This window comes from Rana temporaria, chromosome 5 (genome assembly GCF_905171775.1).
Source record: "Rana temporaria chromosome 5, aRanTem1.1, whole genome shotgun sequence".
NCBI lineage: Eukaryota > Metazoa > Chordata > Amphibia > Anura > Ranidae > Rana > Rana temporaria.
In genome coordinates, this window is record NC_053493.1 from 327,004,703 (window position 1) to 327,025,513 (window position 20,811).

Below are 20,811 nucleotides of genomic sequence, written 5' to 3' on the forward strand. Positions count from 1 at the left end.
CATGAAGGGGAACTCCAGACCCCCCAAAAAAAAAATAAGGTGGGTTCCCTCCAGGTGCATACCAGGCTCTTAGGCTTGGTCTGGAACATAAGGGGTTAAACCCGCGCAAAAAAAATAGCGTGGGGTCCCCCCCAAGATCCAAACCAAGCCCTTATCCCAGGCACGCAGTCTGGTCAGACAGGAATGGGGGTGGGGACGAGCGAGCGCCCCCTCCCTCCTGAGCCATACCAGACCACATGCCCTCAACATGGGGGAGTGTGTGCTGTGGGGGAGGGGGGCACTGCCCCCCCACCCCAAAGCACTCTTGCCCCCATGTCGATAGGGACAAGAGCCTCTTCCCGACAACCCTGGCCGTTGGTTGTCGGGGTATGCGGGCGGAGAGCTTATCAGAATCTGAGAGACCCCTTTAATAAAGGGGTCCCCAGATGCCGGCCCCCCACCCTATGTGAATGAGTATGGGGTACATCGTACCTCTACCCATTCACATGGGGGAAATGTAAAGTAACAAAAACACACCACACAGAATAAAATATTTTATTAATCTGCTCCGGAGCCCCCCCTTTCTTCTTTAGCTCTCTTAGAAGGGGGGGTTTCTTCTCTCCCGATCTTCCGCCGGGACCCTGGGCTTCGGTGATTTCTGCCGGGGGAGGGCGCCATCCCTCGGTCCTCTCCGGAGCCTTCCGCCGGATGCCCCCACCCCATTTAAGCTCTTTTTCATTAGGGAGGGGCATCCGGACTTCGGGGTCTTCTGCCGGGGGATGGCGCCTATCCCCCGGTCTTTCCGGTGCCTTCCGCCAGGGTTCCGGTCTTCCTGGTCTTCTGCCGGGGGTGCGCCAACTCCCCGGTCTTTTCTCTTCTGTCTTCTCTGCTCCCTCTTCTGCCTGGCTCCCCCGCGGAGCCAGGGCTTTCTTCCGTCTTCTTTCTTCTCTCTTCCTTCTTCTGCCTGTCTCCTCCGCGGAGCACAGGGCTTGTCTCCGCTGTCTTCTTCCTTCTCTTCCATTCGATGTTGACACGACGAGGTTCCGCGCTGACATGCCGTGTCAGCGGCGGGCATGGACTTATATAGGGTAATGCCACCATGTGACCTCAACCCATGTGACATCACATTCCCTGGGCATGATGGGAATGTGATGTCACATGGGTTGAGGTCACATGGTGGCATTGCCCTAGATAAGTCCATGCCCACTGCTCAGACGGCATTCCAGCGCCGGACCTCGTCGTGTCAACATCCAATGGAAGAGAAGGGAGAAGACAGCGGAGACAAGCCCTGTGCTCCGCGGAGGAGACAGGCAGAAGAAGGAAGAGAGAAGAAAGAAGACGGAAGAAAGCCCTGGCTCCGCGGGGGAGCCAGGCAGAAGAGGGAGCAGAGAAGACAGAAGAGAAAAGACCTGGGAGTTGGCGCACCCCCGGCAGAAGACCAGGAAGACCGGAACCCTGGCGGAAGGCACCGGAAAGACCGGGGGATAGGCGCCATCCCCCGGCAGAAGACCCCGAAGTCCGGATGCCCCTCCCTAATGAAAAAGAGCTTAAATGGGGTGGGGGCATCCGGCGGAAGGCTCCGGAGAGGACCGAGGGATGGCGCCCTCCCCCGGCAGAAATCACCGAAGCCCAGGGTCCCGGCGGAAGATCGGGAGAGAAGAAACCCCCCCTTCTAAGAGAGCTAAAGAAGAAAGGGGGGGCTCCGGAGCAGATTAATAAAATATTTTATTCTGTGTGGTGTGTTTTTTTTACTTTACATTTCCCCCATGTGAATGGGTAGAGGTACGATGTACCCCATACTCATTCACATAGGGTGGGGGGCCGGCATCTGGGGGCCCCCTTATTAAAGGGAGCTCGCAGATTCCGATTAGCCCCGCCCGCAGACCCCGACAACCAATGGCAAGGGTTGTCGGGAAGAGGCTCTTGTCCCTATCGACATGGGGGCAAGAGTGCTGTGGGGGAGGCAGTGCCCCCCTCCCCCACAGCACACACTCCCCCATGTTGAGGGCATGCGGTCTGGTACGGCTCAGGAGGGGGGGGGCCGCTCGCTCGTCCCTCCCCCATTCCTGTCCGGGCCAGACTGCATGCTTGGGATGAGGGCTTGGTTTGGATCTGGGGGGGACCCCCGCGCCGAATCGGCGCGGGTTTAACCCCTCACGTTCCGGACCAAGCCTAAGAGCCTAATGTAGCCCTGAAGGGGGACCCGCGCCGATTTCAAGTTTGAAATTTGGCGCGGAGTTCCCCTTCAGGGCTGAAAACAGCTCGGAGATTCCCGTGCACCGCGTCACGCAGCGCATTCACGGGTACGCCGCTTGGTATTTACCAAGATTTTCACGGCGTACTGACAAGGCGCACGGGAAGCGCCAAAATTTCTCTCTGCGCATGCCCAGTATGCAAATGAACCTCCCGAGGTTCAGGCGCACTGTGCAAGCGTACAGGGATCTGTTTTCAAAAAACACTTTCCCTTTCAATTCGGCCCGCCAAACACTTTAAAACACATGTCACTTCACTTCCCCTGCATCCCCCCACCTCCCCCCCTAATAAACTCCCGCCCAAACCCCCGCAATTTACAGTTTAATGTGCCGTGCGCCAGGTCTGTACTGGTGCACAATGCACCCTCTCCTGGGCGCACGGAGCACATTAGTAACTAGGGAAATACACTGCACTAGCAGCGTATTTCTTTAGTAAATGGCCAAACGGCTGCTACTCCTGCTTTTACTCCATGAGTCATGGAGTAAAGGCTTGGTAAATCAGGCCCAGTGTGTACATCAATAGCAAAGAGAACATCAAATCCCAGATATCTGAAGTTTAATTTGGACAGATTTTAACTGAATACTCTATAAGGAAATTCTGATAACTGACACCAGATCTGGAACACCTAATTCTAATTTCATGAATCTGAAGTGGTGGTAAATGTAGGAGTTTACTCACTTTTTCTATACCTTCAATTTTATTCATTCAGATCATGAAAATGAATACACCATATCACTATTTGAATCAATATCTAATGTTTGCCTGTTCAAAAAAGTTGAAAAAGTCAACAAATTCCATTGGTTGTACTTAAGTTTTCATATGACTGTATGCAATGCCTTCACTGGAAAAACAAAGTGGCCTAAAATGTGTTACTTGGTGGTCCATAAGACATAACTAATTTCACAGCTGAGAACTTTTTCTTTATTTATAAGGCCCCTTTCACACTGGCAGGTGGGAGAATGGATGGACAGCCGCACTCCAAAAAGTCTTGTTGAAAAAAGACGTGCTCTTTATTGTAAAAAGGAAAAAATGCACAGCACACAACAGCATACAGTGGGATAGACAGCTGACGCGTTTCGCATTAACAACTAATGCTTAGTTTCACACTGGGGTGGGAGGCGTGGTGGCGGTATAGCGCCGATAAAAATAGCGGCGCTATACCGTCGGAATTGCCGCAGGATTTGGCCGCTAGCCGTGCGGTATTAACCCCTGCTAGCAGCCGATAAAGGGTTAATATCGCAGTTTCCCATTGTCCCATACCGCTTCTCTCGCCGCTCCAAAGATGCTGCTTGCAGGAGATTTTTTTATCTCCTGCCAGCGCATCGCCTCAGGCCTCGTACACTTGCTGGGAGATTTTTTTTGCCGAGGAAACCGGCCGTGTGTACATTTTCGTTGAGGAAACTGTCGAGAAACTTGACGAGCCAAAAAGAGAGCATGTTCTCTATTTCCTTGACGGGAATGGAGAAAATTGACTTGTCAAGTTCCTCAACAGCCTTACAAGGAACTCGACGAGGAAAACGATGTGTTTCACCCGTCAAGTTCCTCGGTCGTGTGTACGAGGCTTCAGTGTGAAAGCCCTCCAGCTTTCACATTGAGGTTGCTGGGCAGGAGTTTTTCAGGTGGTATAGCATCGCTATTTTTAGCGCTGTACCGCCTGAAAAACTCCTCAGTGTGAAAGGGGTCTAAATATAGCCTTTCTCCTTAAATCTATACTTTTTTTTTATTTCATAGTAATAGAAGTAATAAGGCATGTGAATTTAAAGACATTTTAATTTGGAGCCTATAGAATGAAACACACCTGCTCAACAGTAACATTATGCATTTAGCACATTCAAAGGCAATAATACTTAATGCTAGTTAAAGTTAAAAATGCAGCAGTAATAACATACAATTAGAAAGTGTCATATGTTCCTCCTTAATCTCCTAATTGTAATTGCTGCCAGATGCAGAGACATAATTATGTGCTTTGGAGCAATACTGTCAGTTGAGCAATACTGTCAGTGGACTTTTAAACAATGATAACATTCTAATTTTTAGATTATAATTTGAGACATACACTGAGAGTTACTTTTATTTGTGTTTCTGTAATGCATTTTATTGCACTGTATCCCATGTGTATTACACTGTGCTGCACTAAAGGTTATATTGCTATTTTGAAAATAAAGCTCACTAAAGCTTAGTAATAATAAACAGTAAAGAAGGTCCAAAGGTAATGGTTGTCACCTCTTTACTAATAAAAGCTTGTTCAGTTTATAAAGGGGAATTTCATGTGTAAATCCAATAGTACTGAAGGCACTTGCAGGTTATTAGTGTTTTTTTTTTTTTTTGCTATGTATACACAGCACTTTTCTGCTTGTCAGCATAAAAAACAAAAAAAACAGCTTCAATATCTCAGGCCTTGTACACACGACCGGTTTCCTCGGCAGAATCCATCAAGAAACTTGGTGGGAGATTTTTTTTGCCGAGGAAACCGGTCCTGTGTAAATTTTTCTGCGAGGAAACTGTTGAGGAACTCGACGAGCCAAAAAGAGAGCATGTTGTCTTTTTTCTCGACGGGAGTGGAGAAAATTGGCTCGTTGAGTTCCTCGACAAGCCTAACAAGAACTCGACGAGGAAAACGATGTGTTTCGCCCGCCGAGTTCCTTGGTCGTGTGTACGAGGCCTCAGGCTAAAACAAATTGGTCATTGCTGCATACATTGCCCATACATTTGAAACCACACAAATGCTGCGTACACACAAATTTCGATGTGTGTATGCTCAATCGGACATTTGCTGTCGGAATTTCTGACAACAAAAATTTGAGAGCTGGTTATCAAACTTTACGACAACAAAAGTTTTTGTCGGAAATTCCGACCGTGTGCAGGGCCGTCTTAATAGCATCATGGGCCCCTGGGCAAAGTAATGCTCTGGGGCCCCTACAATGACGACAGTGCAGGTAAACAGACATCAAGTCGGTAGGAGGCAGACTGCCTCCCCTGTATATCTATCACTCTCAGTGCCATCATGGGGCCCCCCATTTCGGGGCAGCGTGGTCTCAAGGACCAGCTGCTTTGGGGAAAGAGCAGGGGCCCCCCATGCAGGTGGGGCCCCTGGGCAGTGCCCAGGTGTGCCCTCTCATTAAAACAGCCCTGACCGTGTGTACACAATTCAATGCACAAAAATTCTACGCATGCTCGGAATCAATTCGACGCATGCTCGGAATCATTGAACTTTATTTTTCTCGGCTCGTTGTAGTGTTGTAAGTCTTGTTCTTGACGTTCGGAATTTCCGACAACATTTGTGTGACCGTGTGTATGCAAGACAAGTTTGAGCGAACATCCGTCCGAAAAAAATCCACGGTTTTGTTGTCGGAATGTCCGATCGTGTGTATGCGACAAAAGTGCTGCCCTGCTCTAACTCTGAAGTATCTGAACTGTGAATGTATATATATATATATATATATATATATATATATATATATATATATATATATATAGTATACTGTATACAGTACATGAAGATGTGGGTATGTAATCTGTATAAAAAGCTTTCTTTATGTAAAATGATTACCAAAAACATACCCATTTATTTAAGCATTGTAAAGCTTCTACCACCCCTTCAAATTATCTTTCTATTGCAATTAAAAATATAAATAGCCAGTCATCAGTAACATATTTTTAAAACTATAAAAATACAAAAAAAATCTGTATTCAAATGTATATAGTACCATGGAAAATTGCAAATCAGGTGCTGAGCTATGAATAAATGTAACACTATTTTAAGGCATGTTGAAGGGCTATTGAAGCATATAAACAAAAGATCCGTAAATTTGAACAGGCACATCTTTTATTTGTAAGGCATCAGGTTTCATGAGTGAACAGTGTTTGCTGTGTTGAACGGTTTATCCTTTATTCTTGCCTGTCTATAACAATCTGCACATTGAGGTTATAAAGCCATTACTAGGCAGACAGCATGCCATTCCCATCAATGATTAGATTGGTTTGAATGATCAAGAAACATGAACATTAACAAACTATATTTGCCAATTGCCACAGAAAATCGTGAAAGAACCAACTTTCACAAAATAACACGTAAAAGAAAAATGTGTTTTTATAGAGATAAGTAGGTTGTGTGGAATTTTATCAGACTTCAATGTATAAGATATCCAGTCATGATGGTCCTAGATGATATGCTTAGATTTCAAATGACAAATTAATCTATTATAATATGTTAAAATGCAAGGTAGGCATCAACTGTTGATTTGAGGCCCTCATCAGGACCCACCATTGTTACCCCACACATGTATCCTTGATTTTCATGGCATTTCTTGACCAGATGCTATCTCTACTAATGTCAGGAGCATTGCTGGAGACTCTTCTTCAAAGCACCGTCTCTCTGCTTCCTGCCATGTCCCACACAACTCACTCTGTTACTTCCATTCTATTCCATCACAACTGCTCCTTTAATTATGCTCTCACCAAAGCTCAAGGTGCTGACATTGTATTTTTGGAACTGAACGGAACAGAAAGCTTGGATATTTCTTCCATGACAGATCTGGACATGTATGCTTTTTCTCAATACTGCAGTAATACATTTTCATTTTCTTTGAGTCCCTAGTGCAGTAACAAATGCTTTACAGGTAGTATGCCTTATTTTCCTTCAGCTACCGTGTTTCCCAAAATGTAAGACCTACCCCGTTATTTTCCAGGTGGGCTGCAATATAAGCCCTACCCCGAAAATAAGCCCTAGTTTAAAATGCTTGTAAAATCCTATAATCCACTCTATTACAGTAGTATATAATGTACAATGTGTGTGTTTCTGTAATATAATTGCAGGGAAGAGAGCTCCGGCGGGTCACAGAAGCGCAGAGCGGCGCTATAACGAAAGTATTTGGCACAACTAGATTACAGAATCTCACACATTGTACATTATATACTACTGTAATATCGTGGATTATATGATTTTAAAAACATTTTAACCCAGTTCACACTGGGGATTCCTGTCGGGCAGGGAGAGAGAGGGGGAGAGAAGACAGCACATAACATGGTAAGACCTACCCCGATAATAAGCCCTACTGTGTCTTTTGTTGCCAAAATTAATATAAGACCCGGGGAAACACGATATTGCCCCAGCATAATCCAAGCCAGTTCTTGGTGCTTGGCACACTAGTTGATGCCGTACATAATTACCAGGCACCGAATTGAAGATGGGGTTGTGCTATTATTAATGGCATAAACATTTTTGTCTCCGATCGCATACACTTCCCAGATATATTGATAGAGTAAATAGATATAATGTTATTATTATTATTATTATTATTATACAGGATTTATATAGTGCCAACAGCTTGTGCAGTGCTTAACAATCTAAAGGAAGACAGTATGGTTACAATACAGTAAATACAAGTGAGTTAAGAGGGCCCTGTTTATGAAATCTTGCAATCTGATAAGGAGGGAAAAGTAATATGAAGGATAACAACTGTGAGGAATGAGCTGACGGAGAAAGTAAACATTGTGGGCCAGATCCACAGAAGAATTACGCCGGCGTATCTATTGATACGCCGCGTAATTTCAAATTTTGTGCGTCATATCTTTGTTTTGTATCTACAAAACAAGATATGACTGCATCTCGGATCGATCAGACAGGCGTACGTCTTAGTACGCCGTCGGATCTTAGATGCATTTTTTCTGCCGGCCGCTAGGTGGCGTTTCCGTCGAATCCCGCGTCAAGTATGCAAATTAGCTAGTTACGGCGATCCACGAACGTACGTCCGGCCGGCGCATTTTTTTACGTCGTTTGCGTTCGGCTTTTTCCGGCGTATAGTTAAACCTGCTATTATGACGCGTACTCAATGTTAAGTATGGCCGTCGTTCCCGCTCGCATTTTGAATTTTTTACGTCATTTGCGTAAGTCGTTCGAGAATAGGGATTTGCGTAGAATGACGTCACCGTCTTAACCATTGGCTTGTTCCGGTTTCATTTCGAGCATGCGCACTGGGATACCCCCACGAACGGGGCATGCGCCGTTCAAAAAAAACGTTGTTTACGTCGGGTCACGACGTATTTACATAAAACACGCCCCCATTACATCCATTTGAATTCCGCGCCCTTACGCCGCCAAAGATACACTACGCCGCCGTAACTTACGGCGCAAATTCTTTGAGGATTCGAAAAAAACAAATATTACGGCGGCGTAGTGTATCTTAAATACGCTGCACCCGGTGGAAAGATGCGCAGTACGTGGATCTGCCCCTCAGTTTTTAGGTGTGGACGGGATAGGCTTTCCTGAAGATATACATTTTCAGGGATCACCTGGAGGTGGTCAGAGAAGGAGATAGCCAGACAGATTGGGGTAGGGAGTTCCAGAGGATGTAAGAGGCTCTGGAGAGTCCGGGAGAGAGATAGAGAGATAGTTAAATAGATAATTATTATAATAATACAGGAGTTATATAGCACTAAGAGCCGGCTCACACTGGGGCGGGGCGACTCTGCAAAGCGTCCTGAAGATGACTTCAGAGGCGACTTGCAAAATGACTTCTGTATAGAAGTCAATGCAAGTCGCCCCCGAAGTCGTACAAGAACCTTTTTCTAAGTCGATGCGACTTGCGTCGCTCCTATTAGAACTGTTTTATTGAATAGAATGGGACCCGACTTGTCAGGCGGCTGAGTCGCCTGACGAGTCGCCCCAGTGTGAACCGGCTCTAACAGTTTGTGCAGTGTTCTACAGAATAAAGGTAGACAGTACAGTTCAAGACAAGAGGGTTAAGAGGACCCTGCTCATGAGATCTTACAATCCATAAAGGTAAGGCAATAACTGTGTGGGGATAGGTTGTTCAAAAACATAAAATGCAGTTGTTTGCTAGATACAAGATAGACTTGCCTGAAGACATGTGTTTTCAGGGATCACCTAAAGGCAGACAGAGTAGGAGATAGCTGTACAGGCTGAGGCAAGGGGTTCCAGAGGATAGAAGGCTCTTCAGAAATCCTGGATGAGACCATAGGAGGAGTTGGCCAGGGAGCTAGAGAGCAGGAGGTCTTGGGAGGAGTAAAGATGAGAGTTGGGGTGATATTTTGAGACAAAGTTGATGATGTAGCTGGATGAAGAGTTATGAATGACTTTATAGATTGTTGGTAATATTTTGAAAATAATAATTTTGGCTGATCAGTAGCCAGTGAAAGGATTAGGAATTTGGGGTGTGGCGGACATTGAGTTGTTGGTAAGATGGGTAAGATAGATGGGTAGACAGATACGTAAATAGATAGATCTACACCTCTGGCACATTTTGTATTACAATAGTCTATGTACTGGACTGACTGGTAAAGGCACTGCATCCAAACACCTTGTCACATTTCTGAAAGAGAAGCTGGATGTTAATTACTACAACATGTGCTTATTCCTTTGCAACCTTTGTTTAGCTAAAAAGGTGCTGATAGTAGCTATGAAGTTGTCTGTGAACCAGACAACATTCCAAAGTAAATAATTAACAGGCCCACTGATTCCATGGAGAATAACATAAATAAATCACAGGCATTGCTTTAGGTGTTGATAAGATTATCTGCTAAGTATTTCACTGTAAAGCAACATATTTGTGTATTTATCATCAGTCCCTGGAATTAATTGAGAATTTGGAAACTGTCACTTCACAGGGAACAGTTATGTTTCATTTCAGTAGTAACGAAAAAATGTAATCTCCAAGGCCAGCAGCTACCAAGTAAATTTATGTTGCTGAGTCTATTAATTTCAAGTAAACACATGAGAATGAAATTAGGGCAACATATGTCAGCAGTTCTTGACCACCTGTCTGCTTACTGCTGACAACAGTCATGATCTAGTCCATAATTATACGGTCCACAGTAACAATGTCAAAATTCAAATAACTGATACAAGTTTAAAAATATCGTTTATTTTTTAAATCACATTTAAACTCCCTTTTCTATATATAGTTTTTTTTCCCAGCAGTGGTCTATACATAAAAAGCTAAAATAATCCATAATCAAGACCCTGATGTATAACCACTTGCCGACTAGGCTTTTTCTGGCGCTTTTTGTTTGCTAGAAAATTACTTATATTCCCCAAACATTATACTTTTTTTTTTAGCAGAGACCCAATAGAATAAAATGGCGATTGTTGTAAAAAATTTAAATGTCACACGGTATTTGCACAGCGGTTTTGCAAACTACATTTTTGAGGAAAAAATACACTTAAAATTAGTTAATAAGTAAATGAAAATAAATAAACAAAAACACAATATGCTCCTCATTTTTTTTATAATGTGATAGATGATGTTATGCTGAGTAAATAGATACCTGTCAAACTTTAAAATTGCGCATGCTCGTGGAATGGCGACAAACTATGGTACCATATTTTCCGGCGTATAAGACGACTTTTTGGATGCAAAAAAATGTATCCAAAGTCGGGGGTCGTCTTATACGCTGGTGACAGTCTCCATCTGCTGCGGGCATCCATGATTTGAAAGCCGCGCCTTCTTCTTAGACTGTCCTCTGATAGGCGGAATACACATTTTCCAAGCAGCGCCTCTGTTCTGTGTTCCTATCACAGATGCCTTCTCATCCTCGGACGAGAGGACATCCGTGATAGGCGGAACACAGAACAGAGGCGCTGCTGGGAAGATTTGTGTTCCGCCTATCACAGGACAGTCTGAGAAGAAGGATTGGCTTTCAAATCATGGATGCTCGCAGCAGACAGAGACTGTCACCGGCCTGGAAGCCAGAAGCTGCAAAACATGAGTGATGGCACAGTGGGGGGGGAAAGTGGGGGCAAGTGATGGCACAGTGGGGGCAAGTGATGGCACAGTGGGGGCAAGTGATGGCACTGTGGGGGCAAGTGATGGCACAGTGGGGGCAAGTGATGGCACTGTGGGGGCAAGTGATGGCACTGTGGGGGCAAGTGATGGCACAGTGGGGGCAAGTGATGGCACAGTGGGGGGAAGTGATGGCATTGTGGGGGCAAGTGATGGCACAGTGGGGGCATGTAATGTAATGGCACAGTGGGGGCATGTAATGTAATGGCACAGTGGGGGCATGTAATATAATGGCACAGTGGGGGCATGTAATGTAATGGCACAGTGGGGCATGTAATGTAATGGCACAGTGGGGCATGTAATGTAATGGCACAGTGAGGCATGTAATGTAATGGCACAGTGAGATTTGAAAAAAGCCTGTTTCTGTCAGCGGTTGTTTCTGTCAGCGGTTGTTCCGGCTACCCCATAGCTTCCAGAAAGACTAGAAGGAAGGGGGTAGTCTTATACGGCGAGTATATCCCAAAACCAAAAATGTTCCTGGAAAATTAGGGGGTTGTCTTATACGCCGGCAAATACGGTACTTAAAAATCTCCATAGGTGACGCTTTCAACACCTTTACAGGTTACCTGGTTGGCATTAGGTCTAGCACTAGAATTATTGCTCTTGCTCGAAGGTTCCAGCGATACCTCACATGTGTGGTGTGAACAACGTTTACATATGCGTTCTCTTCTGTCCCTTTATTTTTATTTTTTTAAATCACTTCTATTCCTATCACAAGCAATGTAAACATCCCTGGTAATATAAATAAGAATGACAGGTCTTCTGTATGGTGAGATCTGGGGTAAAAAAGACCCCAAATCTCTTTTTTACCTTTAAAAGCAAAAGATCGAAAAAAAAAATTATTTGCTTCCAACTTGGACCGGTAGTGACATCATGACATCGCTCCGGTCCTCCATAGAGGCATAGAGTATTAACTCTTTGATTGCCAATGGGAGCAGCCAGCCGCACTGCCGGATCATTTCTTGGGCGAACCAACGGAAACTGTAAGCCCGAGAAACACCAGCGAGCGGCAGGAGGGGACGTATCCCTCATGAGCCGCTCGGAACGGTTTCATGAGACACTTGCAGGACTCTAGTCAAAAAATAACAAGGCAAAATATTGCCCATTAAAGGTCAAATAAAAAAAGGCCAGATTTTCCTGCAATATTCCCCATTCAATTCAGAAATTTCCCTAGTAGCATATTTTTATTCCCCTAGGTGTTCTCAGTTTAACAGCCAGCACCATTCAACCCACTTCATCTGAGCCCAACTTGTCCTGGACCCACCCCAGCCAAAAAGTAGACAATGAAAGGACATGTAGCATAATGATGAACTCATCTCTCTGGCACTCTGCTTTTTCTTCCTATCAACATGTGTTCTTGTGAGAAAAAAAGTCAGAGAGGCTTTTTTCTCGGAAAGTCTGGCCGTGTGTAGCCTCCATCTGACATTTTTTGTCAGAAGTCCGACGGACCTTAGATAGAGAACCTGTTCTCTATCTTTCCTTGGACTTCCGACGGACTCACGGCAGACTTTTGCATGGTCAAAAGTCTGACCGTGTATATCAGAGCTTAGAATTAAGGAGATACCAATTTAATGATGTATTGTTAAATACAGAGCTGCATTTATTGTTGTCTTATATGGAGTTTAGCTTTAAGGTGTTAGTTAAATTTTGATAGTTTAAAACGCCTCTGGAGTTAGTAAACCTACTACCAATGCAAATCAACAATTTAAAAATTTCCAAAATGACATTTCTTCCACCTTTATTCTAACATAGTGAATTTCCATTGCTTCTAGTTCAAGAGTTCATCTGTTGTGTCTGTAGTACTTTAGCAACAGAGTCACTTTCATAATTAAAAGGATGTGCTGGAGCTGGAGAGAGTCCAGAGAAGGGCAACTAAATTAATATGGGGACTGGAGGACCTCAAGTATGAGGAACGACTACAAGCACAAAATGTATTCTCACTGGATAAGAGACGATTAATAGGGGATATGACTGTGATGTACAAATATCTCAATGGTGATCCAAGCATTAGAAACTTTTAAGTCCCAAGGAGTGTAATGCCCTTTACACACGGACCGTTTTCATCGGACGAACCGATTGTGTGTGGGCCCCATCAGTTTTTTTCCCATCAGTGAAAAAAAAAAGAACCTGTTTTAATTTTTTTGTATAGTTAAAAAAACGATAGAAAAAAAACTCTGTGGGGAAATCCATCGGTCAAAAATCCACACATGCTCAGAATGAAGTCGACGCATTCTCGGAAGCATTGAACTTAATTTTTCTCTGCACGTCGTTGTGTTTTACGTCACCGTGTTGGACACGATCAGATTTTTAACTGATGGTGTGTAGGCAAGACTGATGAAAGTCAGCTTCATCGGATATCTGATAAAAAAATACATTGGTTCGTTTTCATCAGACGAACCGATCTTGTGTACAGGGCATTAGAGGACACGGGGCCAAATGATGAGACTGGATGAGAAGCGGTTTAACCTTAAGCTGCATAGGGGGGTTTTCACTGTCAGGGCGGTAAGGATGTGGAACTCTCTTCCACAATCTGTGGTGTTGGCAGGAAGTATGGATAGTTTTAATAGACTCTTGGACATGCATCTTAACTTAAACAATTTAAGGGGATATGGGAAATGATTTTTCTACACACACACACACCTACACAGGTTGAACTGGATGGACTGATGTCTATTCAACCTTATCAACTATGTTACTATGTTAAAACAGAGGTATATTCTAAATAAACTACATTTAGACTGCTAAAGCACTGACTATTATAGACAACTGCCATTGTTTTAATAAAATAGTTTTCACCTCTTTTTTATGCTTTGTTGAAACTCAGTGTAGAGAATTGTTCTCTAAAAGCATTGTTTTTGCTTTTAGTTTTACTTTCACTTTTTATAGACTGTTTTGTAGCAGTTCTTAGTGCTTAGAAAGCCCTTCTTTATAGGTAGGGGGACACCATGTAGACTTTCCTCTGTTGGGGAATAGGTGATTGCTAAAGCATGTAATGCGCATGGTTTTAGGCCTTAGGGCTGAACCCCAATCTTAGAGGGTATCAGTTCCTTTTTTAACCACTTAAGGACCGCCTAACGCCAATATACGTTGGTAGAGCGGCACGGCGGCGGTGCGCTCGCGACCCGGTCCTGAGCTCCGTGACCGCGCCCACGGGACCTGGGGACCCGATCGCCGCTGGTGTCCCGCGATTGGGTCACAAAGCTGAAGAACGGGGAGAGGTAAGTGTAAAAAAACCTTTCCCCGTTCTTCCTAGTGAGAGTGTCACTGATCGTCTGTTCCCTGTCATAGGGAATGACGATCAGTGACGTCACATGCCAAGCCACGCCCCCACACAGTAAGAATTGCTCCCTTAGGTCACACTTAACTCCTTCAGAGCCCCTATAGGTTAACCCCTTCACTGCCAGTGTCAATTTCACAGTTATCAGTGCTTTTTTATGCCACTGATCGCTGTAAAAATTACAATGGTCCCAAAATGGTGTCAAAAGTGTCTGATGTATCCGCCATAATGTCGCAGTCACGATAAAAATCGATGATCGCCGCCATTACTAGTAAAAAAAAAAATATTAATAAAAATGCCATAATTCTGTCCCTTATTTTGTAGACGCTATAACTTTTGCGCAAACCAATCAATATATGCTTATTGCGATTTTTTTACCAAAAATATGTAGAAGAATACATGTCGGCCTAAACTGAGGAAAAATAAGCTATATAATTTTTGGGTATATTTATTATAGCAAAAAGTAAAAAATATTGAATTTTCTTAAAAATTGTCACTCTATTTTTGTTTATAGTGCAAAAAAAATAAAACAGCAGAGGTGATCAAATACCACCAAAAGAAAGCTCTATTTGTGGGAAAAAAAGGATGTAAATTTTGTTTGGGAGCCACGTCGCACGACCAGGCAATTGTAAGTTAAAATTCTATTGTGATAGCTGTGATTGGCCACATCTATCACATGGTACAGATGCACTGTGATTGGCCCTGTCTGTACCATGTGATCACTGTGACCAATCACCGACATAATCACAATAGTACACAATGAATGGCTGTGATTTCTCACAGTGATAACATGGTACTAAGACTGGCCTAGTACAGCAATCTGTCATCACAGACACGGACACAGCAGGTGACAGATCGAGCTGAAGCACGGCATGACTGGAAGGATGTCATCATATGACATCCACTCAGGAGGGGAAAGTTTCCGCTCGGCCGTCATTTGACTATAGGCTGAGCGGGAAACAGTTAGAGCATACACACTTTTTTTAAACTAGAGAACAATGCATTAGAAGAATGGGAAAAAATAATTGCACTATTAGCAGTGCCAACAGTGATATACTATGACCTATAAATGGATTTTTGGTAAAGAAAAGTAGTGGGCAATTTTTTTAAGTTCTTGTAGCTGACCTGGAAAAAAAATTTCACTTGAGTCTAGTGGTTGTGAAAATATTGTCATTATTTTCTCATATGGACAGGACTGAAAATGCATATTTAAACATATTTTTGCACTGTGTGTTATTCTGCTGTATGCACTGTGTTGTACAATATACTCCTGACCCCTTCACAGCATTCCCTATCATGTAAACTGTAGATGCTATTTTGTTAATTATATTCCTGACCCCTGCACTGCATTTATTATGTTGTACACTATACTTTAGACCACTGTACTGTAAACTCTGGGGGTTATTTACGAAAGGCCAAATCCCCTTTGCACTACAAGTGCAAACTACAAGTGCAAAGTGCACTTGAAATTGCACTGAAAGTGCACTTGGAAGTGCAGTTGCTGTAAATCTGAGGGGTAGATCTGAAATGAGGGGGAGCTCTGCTGATTTTATTATCCAATCATGTGCAAGCTAAAATCCTGTTTTTTTATTTTCCTTGCATGTCCTCCTCGGATCTACAGCGACTGCACTTCCAAGTGCACTTTCAGTGCAATTTCAGGTGCACTTTGCACCTGTAGTGCAAAGTGGATTTGCCTTTAAGAAATAACCCCCTCTGTGTTGCATGTTATGCTCTTGATTAGTGAACTGCATAGACTAATGCCGCATACACACGACTGTTTTTCATTATGTGAAAAATTTAATTTTGTTAATTGGTCATTAAAAACGATCATGTGTAGGCTCCAGAGCATTTTTTTCAACGTGAAAAATGGGCATTAAAAATGTAGAACATGCTCTAATTTTTCTTGTCGTTTTTCATGTCGTGAAAAACGGTCATGTGTAGGCTTTAACAACGGGGGGAAAATGCGCATGCTCAGAAGCAAGTTATGAGACGGGACCACTCGTTCTGGTAAAACTAGCATTTGTAATGGAGATAGCACATTTGTCACGCTGTAACAGACTGAAAAGCACGAAGACTGAAAAGCACGAATCGTCTCTCACCAAACTTTTACTAACACAAAATCAGCAAAAGCAGCCCAAAGGGTGGCGCCATCCGAATGGAACTTCCCCTTTATAGTGCCGTACGCGTTGTATATCACAGCGCTTTGCTTAAGCATTTTTTTTTGTTCACGATCATGTGTATGCAAGGCAGGCTCGACAGGAATCATGTCGAGAAAAACGGCACCATTGGCTCCCACTGCTGACAATTAATGTCAGTTAGCCAATCAAGAGAGAGATCATCCAATGTAAAGGAGGACTCTGATGGTGACATCTTATGCAAAGGGAGACTCTGATGGGGATATCTGCTGTAAAGGGGACTCTAAAGGGGACATTTAATGTAAAGGAGAACTCTAATGGGGATATTTAATGTAAAGGGGGACTCTGATGGGGATATCTAATGTAAAGGGGTACTCTGATCGTCACGTCTAATGTAAAGGAAGACTCTGAAGCCTCGTACACACGACCGAGGAACTCGACGGGCGAAACACATTGTTTTCCTCGTCGAGTTCCTTGTTAGGCTGTCGAGGAACTCGACAAGGCAAGTTTCTCCATTTCCATCGAGGAAATAGAGAACTTGCTCTCTTTTTGGCTCGTCGAGTTTCTTGACAGTTTCCTCGACGAAAATGTACACCCGACCGGTTTCCTCGGCAAAAAAATATCTCCCAGCAAGAAACTTGCTGGTTTTTGCCGAGAAACTCGGTCGTGTGTACGAGGCCTGATGGTAACATCTAATGTAAAGGGGGGCTCTGATGGTGACATTTAATGTAAAGGAGGACTCTGATAGGGACATCTGATGTAAAGGAGGACTCTGATGGGGACACCTGATGTAAAGGAGGACTCTGATGCGGACATCTGATGTAACTGGGAACTCTGATGGGGACATCTGATGTAAAGGAGGGGGTTCTGATGAGGACACCTTATGTTAAGGGGTTTTATTTTAATTGAAATGTGGATGTGGCTGGCCTACTGTGACGAGCACAGTGAAGCTGCATATGATGGGCATAGTGAGGCTGTAGTTGATGGGCACAGCGAGGCTGAAATTGATGGGCACAGTGAGGCTGCATATTATGGGCACAGTGAGCCTGAAATGTATGGGCACAGGGAGGCTGTATATGATGGGCACAGTGAGGCTGCAATTGATGGGCACAGTGAGGCTGCAATTGATGGGCACAGTGTGGCTGAAATGTATTGGCACAGTGAGGCTGAAATGTATGGGCACAGTGATGCTAAAGGTTGCATATGATGGGCACAGTGAGGCTGCAATTGATGGGCACAGTTTTATCTAGCAGTAGCGATACATAATCACCTGATAAATGGCTATTTACAGTCCTGCATTACAAATTTTTCAGTTTATTTGCGCCCCCCCCCCAAAAAAATGTTGAGCACAAGCCACCGCTGCATATAACATTCTTATAACAGTTATAAAGAAACACATGTGTACTATGGCTACTTTGGGTGGAATCTGAATACCCTGCCCGTATATATTTTGGGTTGTGGGAGGAAACCACATCATCCAGTGGTTACCCATAAAAACGTGGGAAGAACATTTAAACTCCATGCGGATAGTACCAAGGCAAGGCAGTGAGGTTGATTTACTAAAACTGGAAAGTGAAAAATCTAGCCAATCAGCTTCTGACTTCAGTTTGTTCAATTAAGCTTTGACAACAAAGCCTGGAAGATGACGGGTTGCTACTGGTTGCTATGCACTCTACAGTTTTAGTAAATTGTTCACAAGGTGTCCCTCACTTAGTCACCATGGTTTCTATAGAATAGTGTAGTAGTACCTGTAATAATGAGATTATGTAAATTCTCTTTTACACACGCATCCTTAGTAAATACTTAATTCAGCTTATGTTACTTCAGTAATTTAAACTAATTTGTCAAATAGAATTATCGTTCATAAAAATGTTGTAAGTGAAGTTTCATTTCATTCTTTCTACAAGACGAACCCTGAAACTCTGATGTATACACGCAACACACACAATTTTGTAATAGCTGAAAACTTCATAACAATAGAGTGCTTTCTTACAAGTGCCTTCCCCGATTGCTTCTGCACAATAAAAATACTATTTAAAAGTAAAAGTGGTACAACAGGTTTCTTAACTACTTCATCCCTTCTACGCCGAAGAGTTAACCAAAGCAAATATTAGGGATTCAATTTCCACTGATATTTACTAAAGTAAGTAAGGTCGAAAACGGCAGTATGTGATTTTTCATCTCAGACACCGATTATGCTTTTGGAAAGGTAAAATAAAATCACATAATCACACGCTTGTATCGCACTGTGAATCAGATTAGGACACAAACTTTTCTGAGAATCTACAGGGCTGTGCAATTCAAAGAAAAAAAATGAGAGATTTAAACATTTTAGATTATTACTGACCTTCCACATAGCCCCACTCTTGTTGTTCCTTGTCTGCTTGCAGTTCAGAGGCGTCTATATACTGCTGATCAGCCATCGCTCTGCTCTTTAGATGGAAGGGTATGGAGAGTTGCAGAGTTTAGTTGTGAGTGTGACTTAAGCAGGACATGCTGTGCTGGATTCACACTGCTCTTTCCATAGCCACTGGGAACTGTCACTCCTGCCTGTGTCTGTACAGCAGAGGGGAGGAGGTAAGGCTCCTTAATCACTGTGATTATGTGATGAAGAGAACCACTACATAGAAGGCTGGAGCCTCGACTAGGCACATTTTTAGATGGTTGCCTAAAGAGGTCCAGTGGTAGGTGGTGCCAGAGAGGGACTTGGCCTCAGATATTCTGCACTCAGGAAGGTCCTGGTTTTCTGGCACTGTACAAAGTGTGTCATTGTGAAAGGAGATGAAGATTTGCTACAATAGTAGGAAGAGCTGGAAGAACTACGCATCTGTTAAAGAAGCTAGGTCCCCGTTACTTACCGTAGTTCTGTATGAGTTGGCAATATGTGTGCTTTCCTGGTGCACTTACACATGTGCGACAATAATAAACAGCAACTCCAGTTTAACCACTTCTTTACTGGGCACTTAAACCCCCCTTCTGCCCAGACCAATTTTCAGCTTTCAGCGCTGACGTACTTTGAATGACAATTGCGCGGTCATACAACGCTGTACCCAAATGACATTTTTATATTTTTTTGCACACGAATAGAGCTTTCTTTTTGCGGTATTTAATTACTGCTGGGGTTTTTATTTTTTGCTAAACAAACAAAAAAACATGGAATTTTTAAAAAAAAAATCATGTTTCATAGTTTTTGATACAATTTTGCAAACAGGTAATTTTTCTCCTTCATTGATATGCGCTGATGAGGCGGCACTGGTGGGCACTGATAGGCTGAACTGGTGGGCACTGATAGGCACAGATAAAGCAGCACTGATAGGCACAGATAAGGCGGCACTGATGGGGACAGATAAGGTGGTACTGATGGGCACAGTTAAGATGGCACTGATACACACTGATAAGATGGCACTGATGGGCCCTCATGGGTGGCACTAATGGGGGGCACTGATGGGCACTGATAGGTGTTACTGATATGTACCACCGATGGGCACTGATAGGTGGCACTGATGGACACTGGTAATTGACACTGATGGGCGGCACTGGTAGGTGACCCTGGTGGCACTGTGGACACTGATGGGTGGCACTGTGGGCACTGATAGGTGGCGCTTTGGGCACTGGTAGGCGGCATTGTTGTGCACTGGTAGGTGGCACAGATGAGCAGGCGGCTGCTCTCCTTGATCAGGACCGATGTCCCTCTGACAGCCGCCGGTGATCGGCTTTTTTCTCCACACGCCATCAGCTATCAGGAGAAAAAATAGCCAATTACAGGTGGAAGAACATCTGAAGACCTTTAAAGAAACCATCACTTATGAATTTTAGTTTCACTTTATATTCATCAAGTTCACGGATTAAAAGACTAATGCCGCGTACAGACGGTCATTTTTTGTGATGAAATAAAATGACATTTTTAAAAATGTCAATTAAAATGATAGTGTGTGGGCAAAATGTCATTTTATGTCTTCTGAAAAATGACAAAAAAAAAATTCGAACATGCTCGAATTTTTTGTGTCGTTTTTCAAAATGTCATTTTTTGTGTCAATGAAAATGATAGTGTGTGGGCAAAACGACGTTTTTAAACCTGCACATGCCCAGAAGCAAGTTTTGAGACGGGAGGTAAAACTACCATTCATAATGGAGTAAGCACATTCATCACGCTGTAACAGACAAAAAAGCACGAATCATCTTTTACTAACAAGTAACCAGCTAAAAGCAGCCTCAAGGCGAATAGAACTTCCCCTTTAGAGTGGCGTCACTTTGTTCATCATTTTTCAAAATGATGGTGTGTATGCTACATCGTTTTTGAAAATGAAGTTTCAAAAATGTCGTTTTTTTTCATCACTTCAAACGTCATTTTTTTTTCATCACAAAA

General features: G+C 43.4%; 1 protein-coding gene across 1 annotated transcript in view; it reads right to left on the minus strand.

Annotated features, from left to right (window-relative positions):
- The window catches only part of CA8 (carbonic anhydrase 8), a 121,416-nt gene extending 102,248 nt beyond the window's left edge, over positions 1–19,168 (minus strand). The window contains exon 1 of the mRNA XM_040354253.1: positions 18,793–19,168. Within this exon, the coding sequence (XP_040210187.1) occupies positions 18,793–18,868 (76 nt within the window). The 5' untranslated portion in view covers positions 18,869–19,168. The remainder of the gene's footprint in view (positions 1–18,792) is intronic.
- Between the last annotated feature and the right edge of the window lie 1,643 nt (positions 19,169–20,811).